This window comes from Pongo abelii, chromosome 21, assembly GCF_028885655.2.
Source record: "Pongo abelii isolate AG06213 chromosome 21, NHGRI_mPonAbe1-v2.0_pri, whole genome shotgun sequence".
In the NCBI taxonomy this organism is placed as follows: Eukaryota; Metazoa; Chordata; class Mammalia; order Primates; family Hominidae; genus Pongo; species Pongo abelii.
In genome coordinates this window covers 48497973-48520355 of record NC_072006.2, presented here as the reverse complement: position 1 = coordinate 48520355, position 22383 = coordinate 48497973, and the positions used below count along the sequence as shown (strand labels likewise).

The 22383-nt window shown below is 49.0% G+C and overlaps 1 protein-coding gene and 1 long non-coding RNA gene across 3 annotated transcripts in view; one reads left to right on the top strand and one right to left on the bottom strand.

Moving 5' to 3' along the window:
- Positions 1 to 370: 370 nt before the first annotated feature.
- GDAP1L1 (ganglioside induced differentiation associated protein 1 like 1) overlaps positions 371 to 22383 on the bottom strand; it is a 32706-nt gene continuing 10693 nt past the window's right edge. The window contains exons 3-6 of one of the 2 annotated variants that reach the window (XM_009233610.3): positions 21674 to 21847; positions 16924 to 17021; positions 15692 to 15806; positions 371 to 1810 (exon numbers count right to left, since the gene is read on the bottom strand). In XM_009233610.3, coding sequence (XP_009231885.3) covers positions 1467 to 1810; positions 15692 to 15806; positions 16924 to 17021; positions 21674 to 21847 — 731 coding nt within the window. In that variant the 3' untranslated portion in view covers positions 371 to 1466. The remainder of the gene's footprint in view (positions 1811 to 15691; positions 15807 to 16923; positions 17022 to 21673; positions 21848 to 22383) is intronic. The other variant, XM_024239115.2, reaches the window with a different exon arrangement.
- On the top strand, positions 7559 to 10285 carry LOC129052126 (uncharacterized). Its single transcript, XR_008516949.1, has 2 exons — positions 7559 to 8885; positions 9663 to 10285. It is a non-coding gene; the product is annotated as an uncharacterized LOC129052126 (long non-coding RNA).

The following is a 22383-nucleotide window of genomic DNA, read 5'->3' as shown; positions in this document are numbered from 1 at the left end:
AGAGATGGGGTCTCGCTATGTTAGCCCAGGCTTGTCTTGAACTCCTGGCCTGGAGCAATTCTCCCACCTTGGCCTCCCAAAGCACTGGGATTATAAATGTGAGTCACTACACCTGGCCCTTGCACAGGTTAATGAGAACAAAGGGTTGTAAACATGCCTTGTAACCTGTAAAGGGCTGAGCCTAAATGAGCTGGGTTGATGTTAAGGTCAGAGCCCTGGAAAAGTCAGTCTGGAAGCCAGCCCCAGACCCAGCAACTTGAGACCAGGAGTCAACTCTTGCTCACTCTTGTGAAGAACTGAGACTGAAACCTCATATCTCTACCCTTCTGGCTCCAGCGCTTGGCAATGAGAACTAGATGGACAACACAGGTTTAGAAATGAAAAGCAACTGCTCCTCCTGGATGCTTTATTGGGGCTTTTGGTGGTTTCTATGCATGAGCGGCAGTGACACCAAGATCCTTTCCCAACATGCAAAAGGCACAGGAAAGTGAGACCTGACTGGGGTGGGTGGCATGGATGCAGAGACTTCCCCCCTCCCCCCGGCTCCATGGCACGGTATAGTATGGGGGCAGCCCCGGGAGTGACAGGAAGTGGGGGATATTGAAGGAGATGGCTTGGACAGAGGCTAGGAGGGGGACCTAGGTTTGTCTACCTCCAGATCCGCCCCTGCACTTGGACTAGACTGACCTTCTGAGAGAGGGTCAACATGGCTTTTACTGAAAGTCCCACCTCACAGGGTAGAAAAACTCAAGGTAGGAAGAGGATGATGGCTGCTGCCTTCAGAGATTTCTACTAAAGCCAAACCCAACACATGGACCAAATCAGAAGGACAATGAGAGGGTGTGCTCATGGTGTCCGTCCCCACCGCAGCCTGGTTTTTGGGTGCCACTGCCTTGGCTCAAGCTAGTCCATGTCCAGGAGAAGCGTGAAGCCCCTTCTGATCTTCAGGGACCTCCCATGGGGTCTCTGGTTATCCAGCCCCATTCAGAGGTACCAGTTAGAGGAGTTGAGTCTTGATGTTGGCTTTGTCCTGTGGAAGAGTTCCCCGGGCAAGAGGGAAGTAGGGGCGAGGGGTCAGGCCCTCTGAGTCCCCAGCACCTCCCAGAATCTGGGCCCTGGTGGATGAAACATCCTGGGACTCACCTCAGATCCTAACCAGTCCCCACAGTTCCATCTTGAGACCTTGAATCGATAGAAAAGGCATTCGTGTTTTGTTTCTGTTTTTTGTTTTTTCTCTCTCTCGCGCTTCCTCTCTGTCTTTTAGTAGAGCCGTGGCCTTGAGTCACGGCATTGGCAACGTCTACTTCTAAACTACAGAATGATTTCACACTGACGATATTATTACTCAGAACGAAGGGCGGGGAGGGCTGTCCAAGTGTTCATGAGACAGTGAGTTACTGAGAGCTCACGGGGAATCACACAGCACAGAGACACCGACAGTCAGACACCAAGCCCCAGGCCTGGCCCTAGATGTATTTTTTCTTGAGGTACCAGTAGGCAAAGTAGCCCATCCCTCCCAGGGAGCCCATGAGGAAGGACGCCCCGAAGAAGGATGGGGGTTTCCTCTTGACCAGCCGGAAAGCATTGGGGATGACGGCCGACAGCAGGGTGGTATGGATGTCACCCAGGACTTTCCGGAAGGCAAAGCGTCTCTGGACCCTCTCAAAGAAGGACTGCAGGTTGGGCCGGCTGCCATCTTCCCAGTATTTCTTGGACAGTCCCAGGAACTTGAGGCGGTGCAGGGTGGCTCCCAGGAGGACATCAGCGAGGGTGAAGGCACAGCCACAGAGCCACAGCTCGCATTTCTGCCCTAGAGTGGAAGAAAGAGGAGGCAAGGGGATCAACCTCCCCTTCTCTCCATGAGCTCCTTTGGCTTCTGCATGCCTGCCCCAGTATTTCCTGAGGGTTACTCATTCCTGTACAACTTCAGTGATTTTTTTCATATCCTCATGCTACTTCTATTATTTTTTTTTTCTTTAAATCAACTTTTTTTCTTTTTCTTTTTTTTATTCTTTTGTTGTCTTATCCTCATTTTACAGCTGATACATCAGCTGACTTTTAAAGTGCAAATACGTGGCCAGGCGTGGTGGTTCACACCTGTAATCCCAGCACTTTGGGAGGCCAAGGTGAGCGGATCATTTGAGGTCAGGAGTTCAAGACCAGCCTGGCCACTATGGTGAAACCCCATCTCTACTAAAAATATAAAAATTAGCTGGGTGTGGTGGTGCATACCTGTAATCCCAGCTACTCAGGAGGCTGAGGCAGGAGAATTGCTTCAACCTGGGAGATGGAGGCTGCAGTGAGCCAAGACAGTGCCACTGCACTCTAGCCTGGGTGACAGAGTGAGACTCTGTCTCAAATAAATAAATAAATAAAGTGCAAATATGTGTCATGAAACTCCAGACACATATACAACTACTGTTTTGACAGCTCCACTTGGTGTCTGCTCTGCATTTCAAACTCAAAATGGAATTCCCTCCCACAGCCACCATGCTCATCCCCATCTCAATAATGGAACCTCCACCCTTGCAGTTGCTCCTCCCAAAAGCCTCAGAGCCACCGTTAATTCTCTCTTTTTTTTTTTTTTTTTTTGAGATGGAGTCTCACTCTGTTGGCCAGGCTGGAGTGCAGTGGCACAATCTCAGCTCACTGCAACCTCTACCTCCCAGGTTCAAGCAATTCTCCTGCTTCAGCCTCCCTAATAGCTGGGATTACAGGTATGCACCACCATGCCTGGCTAATTTTTGTATTTTTAGTAGAAACAGTGTTTCACCATGTTGGCCAGGCTGGTCTTGAACTCCTGACCTCAGGTGATCCGCCCACCTCGGCCTCCCAAAGTGCTGGGATTACAGGCATGAGCCACTGCACCAGGCCCCACCATGAATTCTCTTTCACCCCCACATACAATTTGTCAGCAATTTCTATCAGCATTATCTTCAGATAACTTCAGATATCTTCCAGAATCTGATACCGCCTCTACTTGTACCGTCCTTGTCCAAACGACCATTATCTTCTAAGTTATCACAATGTCCTTTTAAAAGGTCTCCCTGTTTCTGCCCTTGTCCCCTAGAGTCTATTCTTAGCACAGCAGCCAAAGTGGTCATGTTAAAATTTAAATGTCGGATAATGTCACTTCTCCCTTCTCAAAACCCTCTGATGATGATGCACCGTTGTGGCCAGAGTAAAAGCGGAAACCCTCCAAAGCCCTGTAAGGCCCTGTGTGATCTGGCCCCCAGGTACCTTTCAGACCTCAGAGTCTGCTTCTCTCTCCCTTCCTCACTCTTCTCCAGCCACATCAGACTCCTGCAACTCCTCACATCAGGGACGTTCCTACCACAGCTCCTTTGCCCTTGCTGTTCCCCCTGCCTCAGTCTTCTCGTGCACAGCCTCAGAGCTCATTCCTCTGCCTCCTTCACATCTTTGCTCACATGCCATTTTCTCCTGGGCTTCCCAGACCACCAATTTAAAACGGAAGTTTTGGCTGGGCGCCGTGGCTCACGCCTGTAATCCCAGCACTTTGAGAGGCCAAGGTGGCTCTACTAAAAATACAAAAATTAGCCAGGCATGGTGGCGGGCACCTGTAATCCCAGCTTCTCAGGAGGCCGAGGCACGAGAATCGCTTGAACCCGGGAGGCAGAAGTTGCAGTGAGCCAAGATTGTGCCACTGCACTCCAGCCTGGGCAATAAGAGTTAAACCCCATCTCGAAATAAATAAATAAATAAATAAATAAATAAATAAATAAAAATAAAATGGAAGTTTTAAATGGAAATTATAAATTGGTGGTCTGTGAAGCCCAGGAGAAGCTGGCATGTGAGCAAAGATGTGAAGCAGGTGGAGGAAGACCTTATCCAGCAGTCACTCTCCCCTCTCCTGCTTTGTTTTCCTCCGTAGAACGTAGCGCCACGTTGCACCATCTATTTGACATTCTCATTTTGTTTATTGTCTGTTGTCCTCTACTAGAGTGGAAACTCCGTGAGGGCAGGGATTTTGGTCTGTCTTGTCTGTAGCTGTATCCTCTGCATCTAGAACTGTGCCTGGCATACAACAGGTGCTCAATAAATCTTTACTGAATGATTGATGCATGAAAAAATAAACTGTATCATTAACGGTAGTATTAAATGATTCACTATAAACTATCTGCAATGGTAAAAGTAAACATAACAAAAACAAAACAAATGCAATTAAATTCCGGCTGGATACTACTGCCCGTCAAAGTATCTGCTCCCAAGACTGGCTTCTTTCTTTCTTCCCTCCCTCCCTGCTTGCTTGCTTTCTGCCTTTCTTTCTGCCTTTTTTCTTTTTCTTTCTTTCTTTCTTTTTCTTTCTTTCCTTCTTTCTTTGTTTCTTTCTTTTTCTTTCTTCTTTCTTTCTTTCTCCCTCTTTCTTTCTTTCCCTTTCTTTTCTTTCTTTCTTTCGACAAAGTCTCTCTCTGTCACCCAGACTGGAGTGCAGTGGCGCAATCTCAGCTCACTGCAACCTCCACCTCCAGGGTTCAAACAATTCTCCTGCCTCAGCCTCCCAAGTAGCTGGGACTATAGGTATGCACCACCATGCCTGGCTAATTTTTTTTTTTTTTTTTGGTATTTTTACTAGAGATGGGGTATTGCCACGTTGGCCAGGCTGGTCTCGAAATCCTGACCTTAGACGATCCGCCTGCCTCGGCATCCCAAAGTGCTGGGATTACAGGTGTGAGCCACCATGCCTGGCCTCATTTTGTTTTTAAGAAAGGGGCAGATGTTAAACACATATTATAAAGGGGTTAAGCACTAACATCTTACTAATACTCTCTTTGATGTAATCAAAAGAGGATAACTCACACAACGTGGTTTTACATTATTTATCACCATGTTTTTGTGTCATCTAAATTTAGCTTGACTATCACATTTGGGATTAAGAAAGAAAAAATTAGCCTGCATTTTTAGAAAATACTTGTTTGTGCAATATTTTCTCCTAGTTGTTTTGACCTGAAATTCTGGAGCGCCTTTGGTCTCTTACATCTCCTCTTTGCTCAAAAATCTTTAATTCTCCCCACTGACTACATCTTAATGTCCAAGTTCCTGTGCCTAGACGTTAAGCCCTTTCAAGAGTGAGTTTAGCTTTAATATGTGTCTCTAATCTTGACTTCTCATGAATTGCCCATTGGTCAACTGTCTTCTCCAACAAGCTGCCCACTTCAGCCTCTGGGCATTTATTCCTGCTGTACCCTATGCCCGGAATGCTCTCCCCTCTCCCTTCCCTTCCTGTGAGGGCTGCTTTCCTGGGAGGCTTGCCTCTGCACCTTTGACAGCTTGTTCCTTTCAGTTCAGGAATTCCATGAGTCCAATGCTCCCTACCGTCAAAACCTGAGCCCCCTCCTTCCGCTCTGCATCTTCTTGGTCACAGATTCATTCATTCAGCAAGTGGTTACCTGGCAGTATGTGCTGGGCATGAAGACACGACACAACACAATGTCTCCCCTCAAGAGGCTCACAGTCACAGGGAAAGGGGTAAAGTGTAATGAAGGCTCTCATCAGAAGGTTATCCTTGAATAGGTAATCTTCAAGGCACCTGATGAGGCTGGGCGCAGTGGCTCACATCTCTCTCCCTTACTTTAGGAGGCTAAGGCAGGAGGACTGCTTAAGCACAGGAGTTTGAGACCAGCCTGGGCAACAAGGCGAGACCCTCCTCTCTACAAAAAATTTAAAAATAACTGAATCAGTAGCATGTGCGCCTGTGGTCCCAGCTACTAGGGAGGCTGAGGCAGGAGGATAGCTCGAGCCCGGAAGGTCGAGGTTGCAGTGAGCCTTTTTCACACCACCGCACTCCAGCCTGGGTGACAGAGTGAGACCCTATCTCAAAAACAAACAAACAAACAAACAAACAAAGAAGACACCTGATGGGCCCCCGAGGGGCGATAATGAGTTGGGAGTTAGTGATGCAGGTTCCAGGCTCAGAGAAGCACCGTCAATGTGGAGGTGGTATTTAAAGCCAGGAGAGTGGACAGCATCAGTGTAGCCAGACTTGGAAATAGGGCAAGGGACTGAACCCGGGGTTCCCCTGCAAACTTTAAATATTGACACCAAGAGAAAGCAGCAAAGACGATAAGAAGGAGCCGCCTTTGAGGTAGGAGAAGAACCAGGAGAGTGTGGCGTCCAGCAAGCCAACTTAGGCCAGGGTTCCGAGGAGGAGACAGTGCTCAGCTGTGTTCAAACGCTGTGTTGAGGTCAAATAGGAGGCCTGAGAACTGGTGACTGCGTTTACTGACTGGCGACCCTGGCAAGAGCAGCTGGAGTAGAATGCTGACTTAAAAGCCAGTTTGGAGGGAGTTCAAAGAGAAAGGAAGGAGAGGAATTGGAGATGGTGAACAAAGATCATTCTGCCACGGAATTTTGCTAGAATGGGGAGGATGGGCCAGAAGTGAGAGACAAGTCAAGAGCATTTTCGTAAGTTGGGAGGAATAAAATAGCATGTGTTTGTGGATGATGCCGCAGAGAAGGGAAAGATTCTATGGGGAAGAGTGGGTAGAATTACGGATGTGGTGTTCTTACAGGGATGAGAGTGGATGGGATCTGGTGCACTAGGGAAGGGATTGGTTTTAAAGGACAATCCATCCCTTCCATCCTTGGACAAGGACAAGAACAGTCCATCCTTGCTAACAAGAGGGCATATGTGCTACCGTATTTCATCAAATCTAAGTTACTGTTAAATATAAGACACCTATCCAAAAGTAAGAAAGGAGAATTAAACTATTGACTGGAATAAACATTCCAGTTTCAGAGATGCTAAGATGTGGTCTAACAAAGATGCCTCTTAGAATTGATGAGATACAGTGGGTGGGTCGTTGTGGGGACCAGAGCTGTGACTATCTCTTTCTAATGCTTTGATTTTCTCAGTGATATATTGCCATTACTTTTAATGGCCAAAACCACAATTATTTTCGCACTAACCTGAAGTGATCAGTTCTGAGTGAGGATGTGGGGGAGGTGGCTGGAGGGCTGAGGAGGAAGGAGAAGGCATAAACGAGTCATCTAGAGAGTGAAGCGGGGAGGCCTGGGGCAACATTGAGGTCACCTAAGGCTTGCAATCGTGAATACAAAGTGAGTCCTGCCAGCATCCTGTGTGTTTCTCCAGCCACATATAGGTTCACAGGTGAAGGCGCTGAGTAGGTGGAGAGCTGGGTTCAACAAGGTTTGAGGTTTTGCAAAGCAAGTATGGAGGGCCAGGGAGTTGAATGTGCAGGCACGAAAGTTCTCCTAATGATGAACCAGGGAATCACCACTAGGTACAGAGGGAGGTGCCATTGTGATGGGAGTGAGGGACAGTGAAAGGATCAAGTGACATAAATCCCCAGCTGCAGACTGCATGATACCAGCAAGGGAGTGTGGGTAGACAGATCAGAGAACAGGCCCAGGGACTAGGTTTAGATACTGGGCAACATGGAGAAACCAGCAAGGGACATGAGAAGGAGCAGCCCAAGAGATAGGAGGCGAACCAGGAAAGTGTGGTGTAATTCCCTGGATTGTCCAACAACTCTATAAAGTAGGTGATGTTATTATCCCCACTTTACAGATGAGGCAATTGAGGCACAGAGAGGTTAAGTAACTTAGTCAAACCTCAGCTAATACGTGTCAGAGCAGAGCCTAGATTTGAACTTAGGCCATCTGGTTCCAGATTCTGTGGTTGTAACCACTCTATTAAGCTACTTATTTCCACATGCAAATGAGCGTAGACACAGCAGGTATCTCCATGTCCACGCAGGCCCCTTTCAGTACGTGAGTTCTTTACTCAGGTCTGTGTGCAGATCTCTTCACGCGTCTGTATCCCGCATAGACTGCATGTTTGCCCCGTGTCTGCCTGCACAAATCTACGCAGCCGATTGTTTATATACACGTGGATATCCACTCTCCTGGGCATCTGTGTCCATGTGGTGTGGGATTACCACACATGTGAGTGCAGTTTAAGCCCAGGTGAATCTGGATGTTTGCCTCAGACATGTTCACTATTATATTCATGCCTATGTTTATGTTTGTAGGCAAATGCTGATGGCCTTCTATGTGTGTCCGTGTTTGTGTGTGTGCCTGGGCAGCAATCTGGTATCTGACCCCTTCCCTGTTCTCCTCTCTTCTCCTCCACTTGTGTGTTCCCTTTGCAAACCCCAGGCCTGGATGAGCCCCTTCTGCACTTCTCTGGGTCTGCCAGCTGGAGGCGATCTCACAATGAGGCCAACTGGTTACACTTTAATGTCAGGACCGCAAAGCCCAGGAGGGCACTCCGTGCTGCCCAGGGTCCTATTATATTTCTTGAGTGCTTTCTGCTCCCTGTGGAGACAATTGCATCTTTTCATCCTCTCTTCTCACCCTTCTCATATCCTTTCCCCAGTTCCCTCTCAGCCAATGACATCACCTCATGCTTCATTCAGAAGACAGCAGCTTTCAGAGATGAAAGCCCACACTCCCCACCTCGATGCTGCAAAACCGCTTCATGCTGCTGATGCGGACACAATGCAGGGCGTGTCCTAACCCCACAGCCAAGCCCTCCATGGGCCCTCTGCACCTGCTCCATGCCACGTCTCCACATCTCTTCAGGTTGCCTTTCTAGGTCCTTCTCCCCCTTCTCCATGTTGTTCTACACCCCAGGAAGCTCACTTGCTGGCTCCACCCCCCGGGGCTAATGCCCTCTGGCTTTGGAAAGTTAGGCAAGTAGGAAGCAGGGGCGGGAGAGGAGGGAGAGCAAGAGTGATGTCGGACTGACTTCCCTCAGCTCCTCTCTGCGAGTCACCACGGCTGGCAGTGACCACCTCTGTCCAGGTTCCTGAATCTGCTCTCATGACCCTGTGATCTCAAGACTTCAGGCCTGGGGTACTCCTTTCTGCCTTGGGATGTCCCTGCATCCTGCCTGTACCTTGGTAAAGAGTCCCTTTATTGAGCCGTCTTCCATCTCCCCCGTTTGAAGATGTCCTCTGTTTTCTACGGGGCCCCTGCCTGAACCACGCCCCTCCTTTCTTCATGGCCTCTGCATCGCCGTCCTGAACCCCTGATTCCCCCTTTCCACTGCACTGTTTCCACCAGCATGAGAACACATTTGTACATCTCCTGTCCAAAAACAATTCCTCCTGTCACCCCACGTCCTTCTTCAGCCACCACCACCTTCTTTGTTCACCTCTACCCTTCTCAAAAGAGGTATCTACACTCACTGCCTTCATTCCTCACCTCCCATGCACTCTTCAGTCCACTCCAATCTGGCTTTTGCCCCAGGTTGCAGTGAAATGCTTCTGGCGAGGTCACCGCCGATATCCACGGTAGAAAGCCGAGGGCACGCTTTCCTATCCTGGCTTGCTCAAGCTCCCAGCAGCACTGACACCATTCTGTCTCCTTAAAACCCAATCCTCCCACAGTTCCTCCTAACATGAGGCTCTTCCTACTTCACTGGCCCCTCCTCAGTGGGCTTTGCTGACTACTCTGTGCTGATACCCACTTAGTGTGGGAGAACCTCTGCATAGATGTGGTAGTTACGTTTTTATTATTATCATTATTTGAGACAGGGTCTCACTCTGTCTCCAGAAGACGACTCACTGCAGCCTCAACCTCCCAGGCTCAAGCAATCCTCCTGCCTCAGCCTCCTGAGTAGCTGGGTCTACAGGCATGTACTACCACACCCAGCTAATTTTTGTACTTTCTTGTAGAGACAGAGTCTCACCATGTTGCTCAGACTGGTCTTGAACTCCTGGGGCTCAAGTGATTCTCCTGCTTCAGCCTCCCAACTAGCTGGAACTACAAGTGCACATGACCATGCCTGGCCCAGTTGTGACAGTTTTAAAGTACACCCACAAATTACTTGATATACTCCTCCCTTCAGCGGAGCCCAGTTCTCCTCCCCTTGAATAGCAGCTGTATTTCGTGACTTCTAATGAATGACGGGGCAGAGTGACTTCCAGCAGTAGATCATAAAAGACATTGTGGCTTCTGCGTCTTCTCTTTCTCTGAAATAACTTGCTCAGGGAAAGCCAGCAGCCATGCTGTAAAGAAACCCAAGCAGCCTATTGAGAGGCCCACATGGTAAAGGAACTAAAGTCTCCTGCCAACAGCCAGCAGGGGACAGAGGCCTCTAGCTAAGAACCACATGAATAAGGCAGCTTGGAAGTGGATCCTCCAGCCCCAGTCAAGCCTTCAAATCATTGCAGCCCCAGCTGACAGTTTGAAGGCAACCTGCATCAGGCAACCCTGACTCAGAGCTGCCCAGCTCAGCTGCTCCAGAACTCCAGATCCACAGAAAATGTGTGACACAATAAATGATTTTAAAATTTAAGACACTGAGGTTGACAGCAGTTTCTTATGCCACACAGATAACTAATACAGCAGGTCCTGATTCCTCTTTTTGTCTCTCTCTGCTCTCTTCCTCGATGAAAACATCCAATTCTATAGCTTTAAACACCGTGTATTGGCTCAGAACTCCTGAATCTCCAAATTCTGACCTCTCCTTTGAGAGTCAGGCTGGAATATCTAATGGCTTCTATGACATCCTCTCTTGGGTGTCACAAACTCACTGTCTCCCAAACGCCCAGCCTGGAGTGCAGTGGCACAATCTTGGCTCACTGCAACATCCGCCTCCCAGGTTCAAGCGATTCGCCTGCCTCAGCCTTCCAAATAGCTGGGATTACAGGCACGTGCCACCACGCCCGGCTAATTCTTTGTATTTTTAGTAGAGACGGGGTTTCACTGTGTTAGCCAGGATAGTCTTGATCTCCTGACCTCGTGATTCACCTGCCTCGGCCCCCCAAAGTGCTGAGATTACAGGTGTGAGCCACTGTGCCCAGCCCAGGAGTTACTTTTGATTCTCTTTACCTCACTCCCAACCCTCATGTAAATTCCTGCTCATTTTATCTTCAAAATACCTCTCAAGCCCATTCACACCTCACCATCTCCACTGCAACCATCTCAGTCCATGCCAACATCATCTCTCACCTGAGCTGCTGCACCGGCCTCCCCTCTGTCTCCCTTGAAATCCATTTTCACACAGCAGTTGGAATTCTCTCAAATATAAAACCGGAACAACTCAGCCCCATGGAGACTGCAAACAGGGCCATGAGTTCCTCCCATTCCTGTATGCATGCCACTTTGCAATGTGTGCATCTTGATGGCTTTGCTCCTCCTGCCATCTAAGACTCATGGTTTTTTTTTTCTAAGACTGCAAACTCCGTGAGAGCAAGAATGACGTCTGGATTTTGCTCATTAATTTATCCCCAGGACCTAGCATCTAGGAGATGTTCAACAAATATTTGAATAAATGAATGAAAAAGAATGGTGATAATAATAATTTTTAGAACATTTCATCTTGAGCTGGGCACTGTGCAAAGTAATCAACATTTACCGTCTTAAATTTGCTGGCCCCAAATGCAGGAATGAGGTTAGCCACTCCCCATGTGTGAGAGGCAAGCCGTCCCAGCTGAGCCCAGCCCATACTGCCAAGCCACATATCATGAACAAATAAAAGGCCCTTCTTTTATGTCACTCAGATTTGCAATGGTTTGTTACACAGCAGAAACTAACTGATACAATCCCCTCCTCAAAGCCCTCCAGGGACTTCCCATTGTACTTAGTATAAAATCCAAACTTGTAAATGTAGGCTCTGAGGCCCGTGATCTCACCTCACCCGCTCCAGCTCTGCCCTCATTCCCACCACTTTCCCGAGGACTCCCCACACAGCAGCCCGTTCCTGAAGAGTTCCCAGTTCTCTCCCACTCCAAGGCATCCCTCAGTCTGGGTCATATCTACCCTGATTCCTCTCTAGGCTCCTTCTCATCCTTCAGGTCTCACTTTGAATATCACCTTCTCAGGGAAACTTTATCCACTTTATCCTGCTCATTTACTCTCAATCTTAACACTTATCACTGTGTGCAATTCTGTGTTTACTTATGGGATTATTTGACTAATGTCTTTTTCCTCTGTAAGACTGCAAACTCCATGAAACCAAGAAAGCTCTGAGTTTTACTCATTAGTTAATCCCTAGGACCTACCATCTAGTAGGTGTTCAATAAATATTTGAATAAATGAATGAAAAAGGATGGTAATAATGATTATTTTTGGAACATTTTACCTTGAGCCAGGCACTGTGCAAAGTACTCAACATTTACTATCTTAACAAATCTTCCACCAGCAACCCTGCTATGAGTTTGATTCTATTATTATCAACATTTTGCAGATGAACTCAGAGAGATGAAGTGAATTCCACAAGATCACAGAGTTAGGAGGTGATTGATCAGGAATCTGCATCAAAGCCATCTGGCTCTATGCAAGGGGTCTCAACTGTGACATTAAAATCCCTTCCAACACTGGGCTCTGCCCACGAGGGAAGAAATGGAAGGCATAAAAGTGTTTCACCCAGTCAGGTTCAGGGAACCTGGATGAGCAACAGAGGCCATGTGGGCCCAGCCAGTCAGACCTTTAAAATCCATAACCACTTCCCTGGGGCTTCTGCTACCTCCCCCAGCCCCAGAGGGATGCAAGGACTGTCGACACCTCTCCATCTTGAACAACCCCACTTATCTCACCATGGTACAGTGCAATGCTGTCTCCTCTCAGAAGACCTCAGGACTGGGGTCAGCAGTAGGGTCCCAGCCTAGGAATCCCACAAGGAATGCATGTCTGAGGCTATTCTCCAGAACCATCCACCCTAGCCTCCGTCCAGGTTAGACCCTGGGTCTCTCTGGATCACAGTGTGTATGGACACTTCTGTACTGTGTGCCGGGCACTGTGCTAAGGCCCTTACATGCATTTGCTCATTGATCCTCGCAGCACCCCTGGGACGTAGGCACTCATGTTATCACCCCCTGCCTTTTTTTTTTTTTTTTTTTCTCTTCGAGACAGAGTCTTGCTCTGGTGCCTAGGCTGGAGTGCAGTGGTGCGATCTCGGCTCACTGCAACCTCTGCCTCCTGGGTTCAAGTGATTCTCCTGCCTCAGCCTCCCACATAACTGGGATTACAGGTGCCCACCACCATGCCCAGCTAATTTTTTGTATTTTTAGTAGAGATAGGGTTTCACCATGTTGGCCAGGCTGGTCTCGAACTCCTGACCTCAAGTGATCCACCTGCCTCAGCCTCCCAAAGTGTTGGGGTTACAGGCGTGAGCCACCATGCCCAACCTATCACCCTTTTATAGAACAGGAAAGAACCCAGAGCTAGTGCTTCCTCATCTGGTAAACAGGATCCTCATCTGTTAAACAGGATCGCTGATATTACCCACCTCCTGGGGTTGTTATGGGGATTAAGCGAGTTGAAATCTGTGAAACACCTAGAACAGGGCCTGACACACAGATCTATTAAATATATAGATTTTTCTGGGCTGGATTGTGACCCTCACAAAATTCACATGTTGAAGCCCTAAGCCCTAGAACAAGCTTGTCCGACCTGCAGCCCACGGGCCACATGCAGCCCAGGATGGCTTTGAATGTGGCCCAAAACTAATTCATAAACTTTCTTAAAACATTCTGAGATTTTTTTGCAATGTTTTTTAAGCTCATCAGCTATCGTCAGTGTTAGCATATTTTATGTGTGGCCCAAGACAGTTACTCTTCTTCCAATGTGACCCAAGGAAGCCAAAAGATTGGACACCCCTAAAATCTCAGAATGTGACTGTATTTGGAAACAGGGCTTTTAAAGAGATGATTACCTTAAAATGAAGAGCTTAAGGTGGGTCCTCATTCAATCAGACTAAAGTATTTATAGGAGGAAATTTGGACTCAAAGACACCAGGCATGTGCAGCACAGGGGAAGGGCCATGTAAGGACACGGCAAGAAGGTGGCCACTTACAAGCCAAGGAGAGAGGCCTCGAGAGAAACCCACCTCACAGGCACCTTGATCTGAGATGTCTAGCCTCCAGCTCTGTGCGACAATAGTTTTCTGCTGTTTAAGCCCCTCAGTCTGTAGTATTTTGTTATGGAAGTCCTAAGAAACTAATGCATAAGTGAATAACATATACCTGATGTCCAAAGTCACCCACCGAGAGCATGGCAGAGCTGGGACTGTGTCCCCCAAAGGCCCATCTCTGAACTACCAAGTCTTTTGGCTCCTGAGAGCCATTAACTCTGCAACAGCTCCCCTTAGCTACCGTTAGGATAGAAACAGGAAAGTTCCTTTTTTTTTTGGTTGGGGGGCAGGGGATGGAGTCTCTCTCTGTCCCCCAGGCTGGAGTGCAGTGGCGCAATCTGGGTTCACCGCAACCTCTGCCTCCGAGCTTCAAGTGATTCTCCTGCCTCAGCCTCTTGAGTAGCTGGGATTACAGGAACCCAGCACCCCGCCCAGCTAATTTTTGTACTTTTAGTAGAGACGGGGTTTCGCCATGTTGGTTAGGTTGGTCTCGAACGCCTGGCCTCAGGTGATCCGCCTGCCTCGGCCTCCCAAAGTGCTGGGATTACAGGCGTGAGCCATTGTGCCCAGCCAAAAGTTCCCCTTTGAGGTGTGTTATTTTTTTTACTCACTTAGTCATACCAGGCTTTGTTTCCAGAAAGGATTTAAGGCAGCTGGCTTCAGTATGCATGATGATGTCTCTATTCGGGACATAAGGTCTTGTGCTTGTGGCATCAGTTATGAGATGCTGGAAACAACACTGGACCCATTGAGAGGGAACAAGTTCTGGCCCTAACCATGACATCTATGAGCTGCCTGACCTTGAGCAACTCACTTCATCGCTCTGAGCCTCAGTTTTCTCATCTGGAGAATGTGTGTCCCTTTAGCTGCCATATGTATTAAACTAGTAATGGGACAGGCAGTGTGCTGAGTATATTGAATTTTCACAAGAGTCCAGCAAGACAGGGTTAAGTTGTATTATTACCATCTCATCTTATAGATGAGGAAACTGAGGCTTCAATAGGGAAAGCAACTTGTCCAAGGTTACATATTTGAGGCAGCAAAGCTGGAACTCTAATTCAAGTTTTTCTTACTCTAACCCCATCTGTTTAGACCCTGGGTTCTATGGCCTTCCCATACATATAGCCATGCATGTGCAGGAGGCTGTTGCAAATGCACCATAAATTTGCGTTGTTCAGGAGACAAGACTCACAGGTATTAAACGGAGCAAGATGGGAAGCTCAGAATGAGATTTGAAGAAGGGCTGTGGCAAAGATGGTGTGCAACAGGCAAAATGGAGTGGAGTGGTGTAGGAAGGGTGCTCCAGGAGGGAGGGCTGTGGGAGCAAAAGCGTGGAGGTAGAATGAAGCTGGCATGTCCAAGTCTAGAGGCCCAGCTGGGAACAGGAAGAGTCAAGGTTGAGGAGAGTCTGGGTGAGCTTGGATGTCTGGCTGGAGCATGAAGGAGCCATAATGCATTCTTGGGCAGGGCAAGTGGGATGGTGTGGTGGGTAGTGGTCATCACCACTCTTAACATCATCTTCACCTACCTTTATTAAACACCTACTATGTGCTAAGCCCTAATCTAAGCACTCTACATGTATTATTTCACACAATGTCTCAACAGCTCTTTGAGGCAGGTCCTACTATTATCCCCATTTTATAGACGGGAAACTGAAGTTCAGTCACATTTACTAAGCTAGGAAGTGGCCAAGTTATGACTTGAACCTAAGTCTGACTCCATAGCCCATCCTTTTAACCACCTGGGAGGTCCTCTGAGACTTTTGGGGAAAAAAGAGGCTGAAACTGGGCAGGGAAAGAGTAGGCTGGGTGGGCTGCAGCCCCCACCTCCCCCAGGGCTGGCACCCACCCTCGTTCTCCAGCTTCCTCTTCTCCAGCTCGGCCTCGATCTGGTCCAGCACCATGGCCAGCTCCCCGAGGATCTTCTTCAGGTAGCTCACATCATCGTGCTCCAAGATCTTGGCCTGGGGGCAGGACAGGGCCAAGAGAAGCTGAGTTGGCCTCGATAGAGCCAGGATGTTCAGGGATGGAAGGAGCTTTGCTGAACTTCTTCTGCAAACCCAGCCTCCAAATGCCCCCCAAGTGTATAGGATGCCCCCCTGTTATGAAGCACCCTCATCTGGCGCCTACAACAGTCCTGTGAGCTTGGCTGTCCTGCCTAGATCCCTGGTACATTCTTACACCCAGATGCTGGGAGGGCTGGCTGCTAGTGGCTCACAGCTGCCCCTTCTCTCAGCCAATAAGGAGCTGTATTGCCCACAAATACTTGGGAGGTTACCTGCCCGCACCCCTCCCTCCAACAATCTGTAGCCAATGTCCCACTGATATGAGGGGATAAAAGGCTGGCCTCTTACTTCAAGGTTGATCACCTTTGTGGTGCCATTTGTGCTCCAGAGCTTCCTGTGGAATCAATTGAGGCTTAGCAGCTTCCTCTTCCTTATCCCTCCCATCCCTCTGGGGTCCCCCTCAGAGCAATCCTTCAATACCTCCTTTCCCAAGAACCCCTATTCAGTGCTCTGCATTTATTTTTATTTATTTATATATTTATTATAATTATTATTATTTGAGACAGAGTCTCACTTTGTTGCCCAGGCTAGAGTGTAGTGGCCCGATCTCAGCTCACTGCAACCTCCGCCTCCCAGGTTCAGGCAATTCTCCTGCCTCAGCCTCCGGAGTAGCTGGGACTACAGGCATCTGCCATGATGCCCGACTAATTTTTGTATTTTTAGTAGAGACGGGGTTTCACCATGTTGGCCAGGCTGGTCTCGAACTCCTGACCTCAAGTGATCCACTTGCCTTGGCCTCCCAAAGTGCTGGGATTACAGGAGTGAACCACCATGCCTGGCCAATGCTCTGCTTTTAAAGACACAACCTAACACGTGAGGAAACTGAGGCCCCAGGGCAGCAGTGGATTACCCAAGGTCTAACAGCTAGTAAATGGCAGGGGACAGGATTGGGAAAGCAAGCCAGGGGCTTTTCCATTTCATATCATCAGCTGATCTTCTACTTAGTTTCTCCTATTGTTCATTTCCATGGAAGAGCTCTTAGGGAAGGGGACTCAATGGGCCGGAAGGTACTCACCATGAGCTTCTTCTGTTTAGAAAGGTAGGGCTCAGAGAGCTGGGGCTCCTCTTCATGGTCCAGTTTCATGAGGTCCGTGGTGGCATTGGCTAAATGTCCTGGGGTGATAATAGGAAAGGTCCCATCCCTCTGAAACCTCGGTTGCTCCCCCATCACCTCCCTTACACAACTTGAAGTAGGCCCCATCCAAACACTGGTCAGAGGAGTAATACTATCAACAGCCAACACTTAGGGAGCACTGCAGACTGTGCCGTAGTGATGGATGAGATGCCATCCTGCCCTGAGCTCAGGCTGGTGGGAGAGATAGGCACATAAAGAAATCTCGGCCAATGGCTCACCCCTGTAATCCTAACACTTTGGGAGGCTGAGGTGAGAGGATCACTTGAGCCCAGGAGAGTTCAAGACCAGCTTGGGCAACATAGCAAGAACTCATCTTTAAAAAAAATAGTTAGCCAGGTGTAGTGGCGCACACCATAGTCCCAGCTACTCAGGAGGTTGAGGCAGGAGGATCGCTTAAGCCTGGGAGGTCGAGGCTGCAGTGAGCTATGATTGCACCACTGCACTCCAGTCTGGGCGACAGAGTGAGACCCTTACTCTAAAAAAATACAAAAATAAATAAATAATATACATCAGCAATATTATAAAATACACATTTAAAAAAATAAAAATAAACTCTATGGTACAGCATGATTAAACTGTAGGGAAGAGTGAAAACAAGGCAGAGGGACCCAGGGGCTGCCTGCCTGGGACACAATGGGCTGAGAGACCTCACGGAGGAGGAGGCTGTACCCTTGAGGATGAGTAGTAGATACCAGAAACCGATAGACCCAACCCTAGACCTGGTCATCTTCCCTGCCTCACTGCTTCTCCCCCTGCATTCTTCCCAAATTGCAGCATCCCCTCCCCGACACAAAGCTCAGCCAGATTCCTGGATTTTCCCTCAGCTCCTCCCACTACCTCACCCCACATCAAGTCATTCCCAGGTCCTGTTGATTCTTCCTCCTCCATCTTTCTCATATTTTCTCACATTTAACCTCCTCCATTTAACTGACTATCTCTTAGATCAGACCCCATTAATGTCTCACCTAGATGATTTCACCCACCCTCTGTCACCTCCCCTCTCTCCCTTACAAGCCCTTCCCACCCCTGCCAGAGATATCTTCTTCCCACACTTGACCATGCCACTCACTGTTTAAAACCCACCCCTGGCTCCTCACTGCTCTCAGATAACATCCTAGCTCCTCAACTTGCCTTCAAAGAGCCTTCAGGATCCACTTGCCCTCCTTCTCACCTACTCCATCTTTCACTGAGTTTTCCCAACTGTTCCTGTCCCAATATGTACATTTCAGCCACTGTACATGCTTGCTGTTCCCTGAATGTGCCAGACCACTCCAACACCTCCAGGCTTCTGCTCATACTACTACTTCTTCCTAAAATAGCCTTATCCTCCTTTCCTGAAAACCTCCTTCTAGATTCAGCTAAAGATTTCCTCCTCCATGAAGCCCTTCCTGATCCTCTAGGAGGTCTGCCCACTCAATGTCTTTGTTCCCCAGTTTACGCCCTACAGATTTCTGCCAGGGAATGCAAACACACTAATCAGAGCTGCCATTCACAACTCCATTAATCTTGCTGTCTATATGAAAAGAGCCCTCCTGGGCTTGAGTCCACAACCTGCCTGCTTGCTGTACATGGAGATTTTGGTGTTAATGTAGTTATCACTGAATGCGTATGTCTCCCTCTAACACTTGAGCTTCTGGAGAGCAGTGGCTATGTCAGATTCATCTTTGTTCCCTTAAAACTCAACACAGGCCTGGCACAGACCAGGAGCTCAGTGAGTGTTGAATGAATGAATGAATGAATGAAATGAGTGAGTGACTTAGGTTGTTTAGCTTCTGTCCTCTGAGATTTCACCACCCACTGCCCCATCTCCTGTCCTGACACAAATCCCAGTAAACACACTCCCAGATCATTCAGCTTCAGGGCTATATTAAGTCTCATTGATGTTTTATGAATGTGAAGGTCAAGGACAGCATCTTCTTTCTTGCGTGTCACCCAGTGCTGCCCTTGTGGTGGCTTTAGACTCCAGGAGGGCAGGCCACCTCAAGAGAAGACTTGAGACTGATTAAGGGGTCACTGCAGGCTGGCTTCTACTCCTTCTGCACTCTGGGACCTCCCTCCCCTCATCCCCCAGCTGGGCTGGAGCCCTGAGATCCTCTCTGCCTCCTCAGAGAAAGATGGGGAGAGAGGGGGTGGGCTGGGTCTGCTCTGGACTCCCAGTGCCTTCTAGGCACCTTCAAATGGCTCAGGGCAAGATTGAGGGAGAGTGCCCCTAATTCCCAGAAGCCCTTGGGGACTGCCTCCAGCCTTTGGCCAGGCCCCTGCCAACCAACAGCCAGGGCCTACCCCGTTCATTCTTCCCTCAGAGGAGAGATCTTTGTAAAATGCAGCTCTGACGATGTCACTTCCCGTCACCGTTTCTCCACTGCTCTTTGGACAAAATCCAAATTCTGCCAGACCCTCCTCCCCAGACACGCACCACGACCATTTCCACCCCACCTTGGGCTACATTTGCACCACACTGAGCTTCCTCCATTCCCCAAAAACAATATACCCTGTCCTACTCCAGAATGTGAAAGAATTCTCCCTCTTCCTCCCCTTCTACCTGCTATACATCCTCGGTCGCTGCTGCATTTTGGAAGGCTTCTGTGGCCCCAGAGGCTGGGGTGGACATCGTGTATGCCTACAACCTCCCTGATCTCCTGCTCATAACACTCATAGGCACCAGATTAAACATTTTTAAACGAATTTATTTTTGAGCAGGATATACATGTATATTGTTGAAATTCAAACAAGATTGAAGAATGTACTATAAAAGTAAATCTCTGTCCTCTACAGCTGCAGTCTCTTAGTTCTGCTCCCCAAAGACACAAACTATTGGCAGCTTCTCTGTATCCTTCCAGAAATACTCCTTGCAGTGCAAGCACCTGTGTGTCCATTTAACCCCCTTCTGAGTGCTAATGAGAGCACACTAGTTGTTTTTTTTTTTTTTTTTTTTTGCCCTTCACTTTTTTCCACTCACTAATATATCTTAGGAAGCATTCCATACACCTATTAATTTTTAAAAACATCTGCACAGTATTCCGTTGTATGGAAGTACCCATAACTTATTTACCTAGTTCCCAATTCATGACAGCTGGGTAATTTTCAGCGATATTCTTGCTCTTGCCAACTATGCTGCAGTGAATACCTTTGTTCATACTTCTTGGTGCATATGTTCAAGTGTAACTGAAGGGTAATCTCCAAGATGTGGGCTTTCTTATGTTTGACATAGAGTGCCAGGCTGCCCTCCTGAGAGCTCATTCAAACTCACTTAGTCCTGCACCGTAATTGCCTGGTGACTTGTCTTTCCTTCCATGGAACTTGACCCTGGGATGGCAGAAGCTGTGTCTATTCCTGTTTGTCCCCAGTCCCCTGCCCAGGGCCTCATAAATGTTGTTGAGGGGGCTGTTGCTGGGAGCCAGATGTACAGGTAAATCCTGAGTCTTGGCCAAATATGGTGGCTCATGCCTGTAATCCCAGCACTTTGAGAGGCTGAGGCAGGCAGATCACCTGAGGTCAGGAGTTCAAGACCAGCCTGGGCAATATGGCAAAACCTCATCTCTACCAAAAATACAAAAAATTAGCCAGGCGTGGCAGCATGTGCCTGGGGTCTCAGCTACTTGGGAGGCTGAGGTAGGAGAATCACTTGAGACTGGGTGGAAGAGGTTGCAGTGAGTCATGATTGCGCCACTACACTCCAGCCTGGATGACAGAGGGAGACCCTGTCTCACCAAAAAAAAAAAAAAAAAAAAAAAAAAATCTGAGTCTTGTTCAATGACAATGGTTCTCAAGGGACAGGGTTGAGCAGGGTTGAGTTCCACAACTTAACACCGCCCCAACCCTGCCTTTGAGCATTAGCCACATTCCTTTGAGGGGGACGACATGATCATTTACTGAGCACCTATTATCTACTAAGAATCTTCAGGTGTCTTTTGGCTGTAGGACCCCATGGTGTTTGTTCAAAACCTAGATCGTAGTCTGTAAACAGCTGCTGAGGGATTATCTGATTTAATCCAACACCCATTCACTGGGTGTCAGATACAAAAGGATGAAGTAGGCTGTGGGCATGTCCAGGCTGGCCATTAGGACAGGACATGCTCATGGGTGACCTTCAATCTGAGACCCCACTGGGGGCCTTGACACATCTGGGCCACCTTCCTTGGTAATCCTAATCCTGAGGTCACTCAGAGCCCTTGGCCACCAAGCACAGCCCTGACTGTCTAAGGCTGAAACTCATGCGGGGAGAACAAACCTTGTGGGGACAGACAGCCCCATAGCCTCTGTGTGGGAGGGCAGGACAAGAGTAGGTGACAGGGGAGGGGGATGGGAGCGAGACTGGCAGAGAGGTAGAGAGACATATTCTGTTAGAAACTGGGTGAATGAGATGGAAGGCCAGGAAGTCAGGGGTGAAGGGGATGGCAAGCAAGAGGAACAGAGAGAAAGAGCAAGAGAGAGAGAGAGACCAGCAGAATGAGAAACCAACCCCGAGCACTTAGAGAGAGGCGGGGACAAATGGAGAATGCGAGAGGGAGAGAAGGAGGAGGAAGGGGAGGACAGAGAGAGGCCCAGGAGAGGGAGGACATCCTTTGGAAGAAAGGAGCGGCAGCGAAGGGGGAAAGCAGAGGGGCTGTCTCGCCGCCCCGGCACTCACTGCGGATCTCGGCCGTGGCATACTTGGGGATCATGGAGTCGGTGGTGAGCTCAGGGTGCAGGATGCAGCCGTGTGTGTAGGCATCCATGGGCAGCGCGTCCAGCAGCTCCCGGTACTGCAGCACCCGCGCGTGCTGCAGGCTGCCCACCTCGGGCATCAGGGCCACCACGTGCTCTGTGGGCACCGCCAGGGGCTGGGCAGGGCACCCAGAGGGGCACCTGCCCCGGCCACCTGCCCCCGGCATCCCTGAGCCCCAAGATGTCTCTGCCCAGAGGCCCCGGGACCCCCATGCTCAGGCTCGGCTGCTGGCGGACAGGGGATCCTAGTGGTGGCCTGGCCATCTCTCCTCACTGGGCTCTGCCAAGCTGTCCCCGAGGGTTAGCTCTCCTCAGCTCCAGACTTGCTGCCAGGCAGGGGCCTAGGCCCAGTGTTGCGGGATTCAAGAGAAGCTGCAACCTGGGTGTTCAATGCTTGGGTCCCCTTGACTTTTAAATGTTGGCAACCAATTCACATTCTTTTAAAACAGTGCATGTCTGGGCCCTGATGCCCTCCCAGTGGGTGTCTGAGCCTCTGCAATGGGCAGTAAGTTCCTGAGCCTGAGGAGAGCTTAAGCGGGGACAGGACGGGGTCTCTGCGAGGTTCTGGGGTACCTGGGCCCTCCCCTACCTGCGGGGTTTTGGGGTGTCTGGGCTCTCCCCTGTCCATGGGGT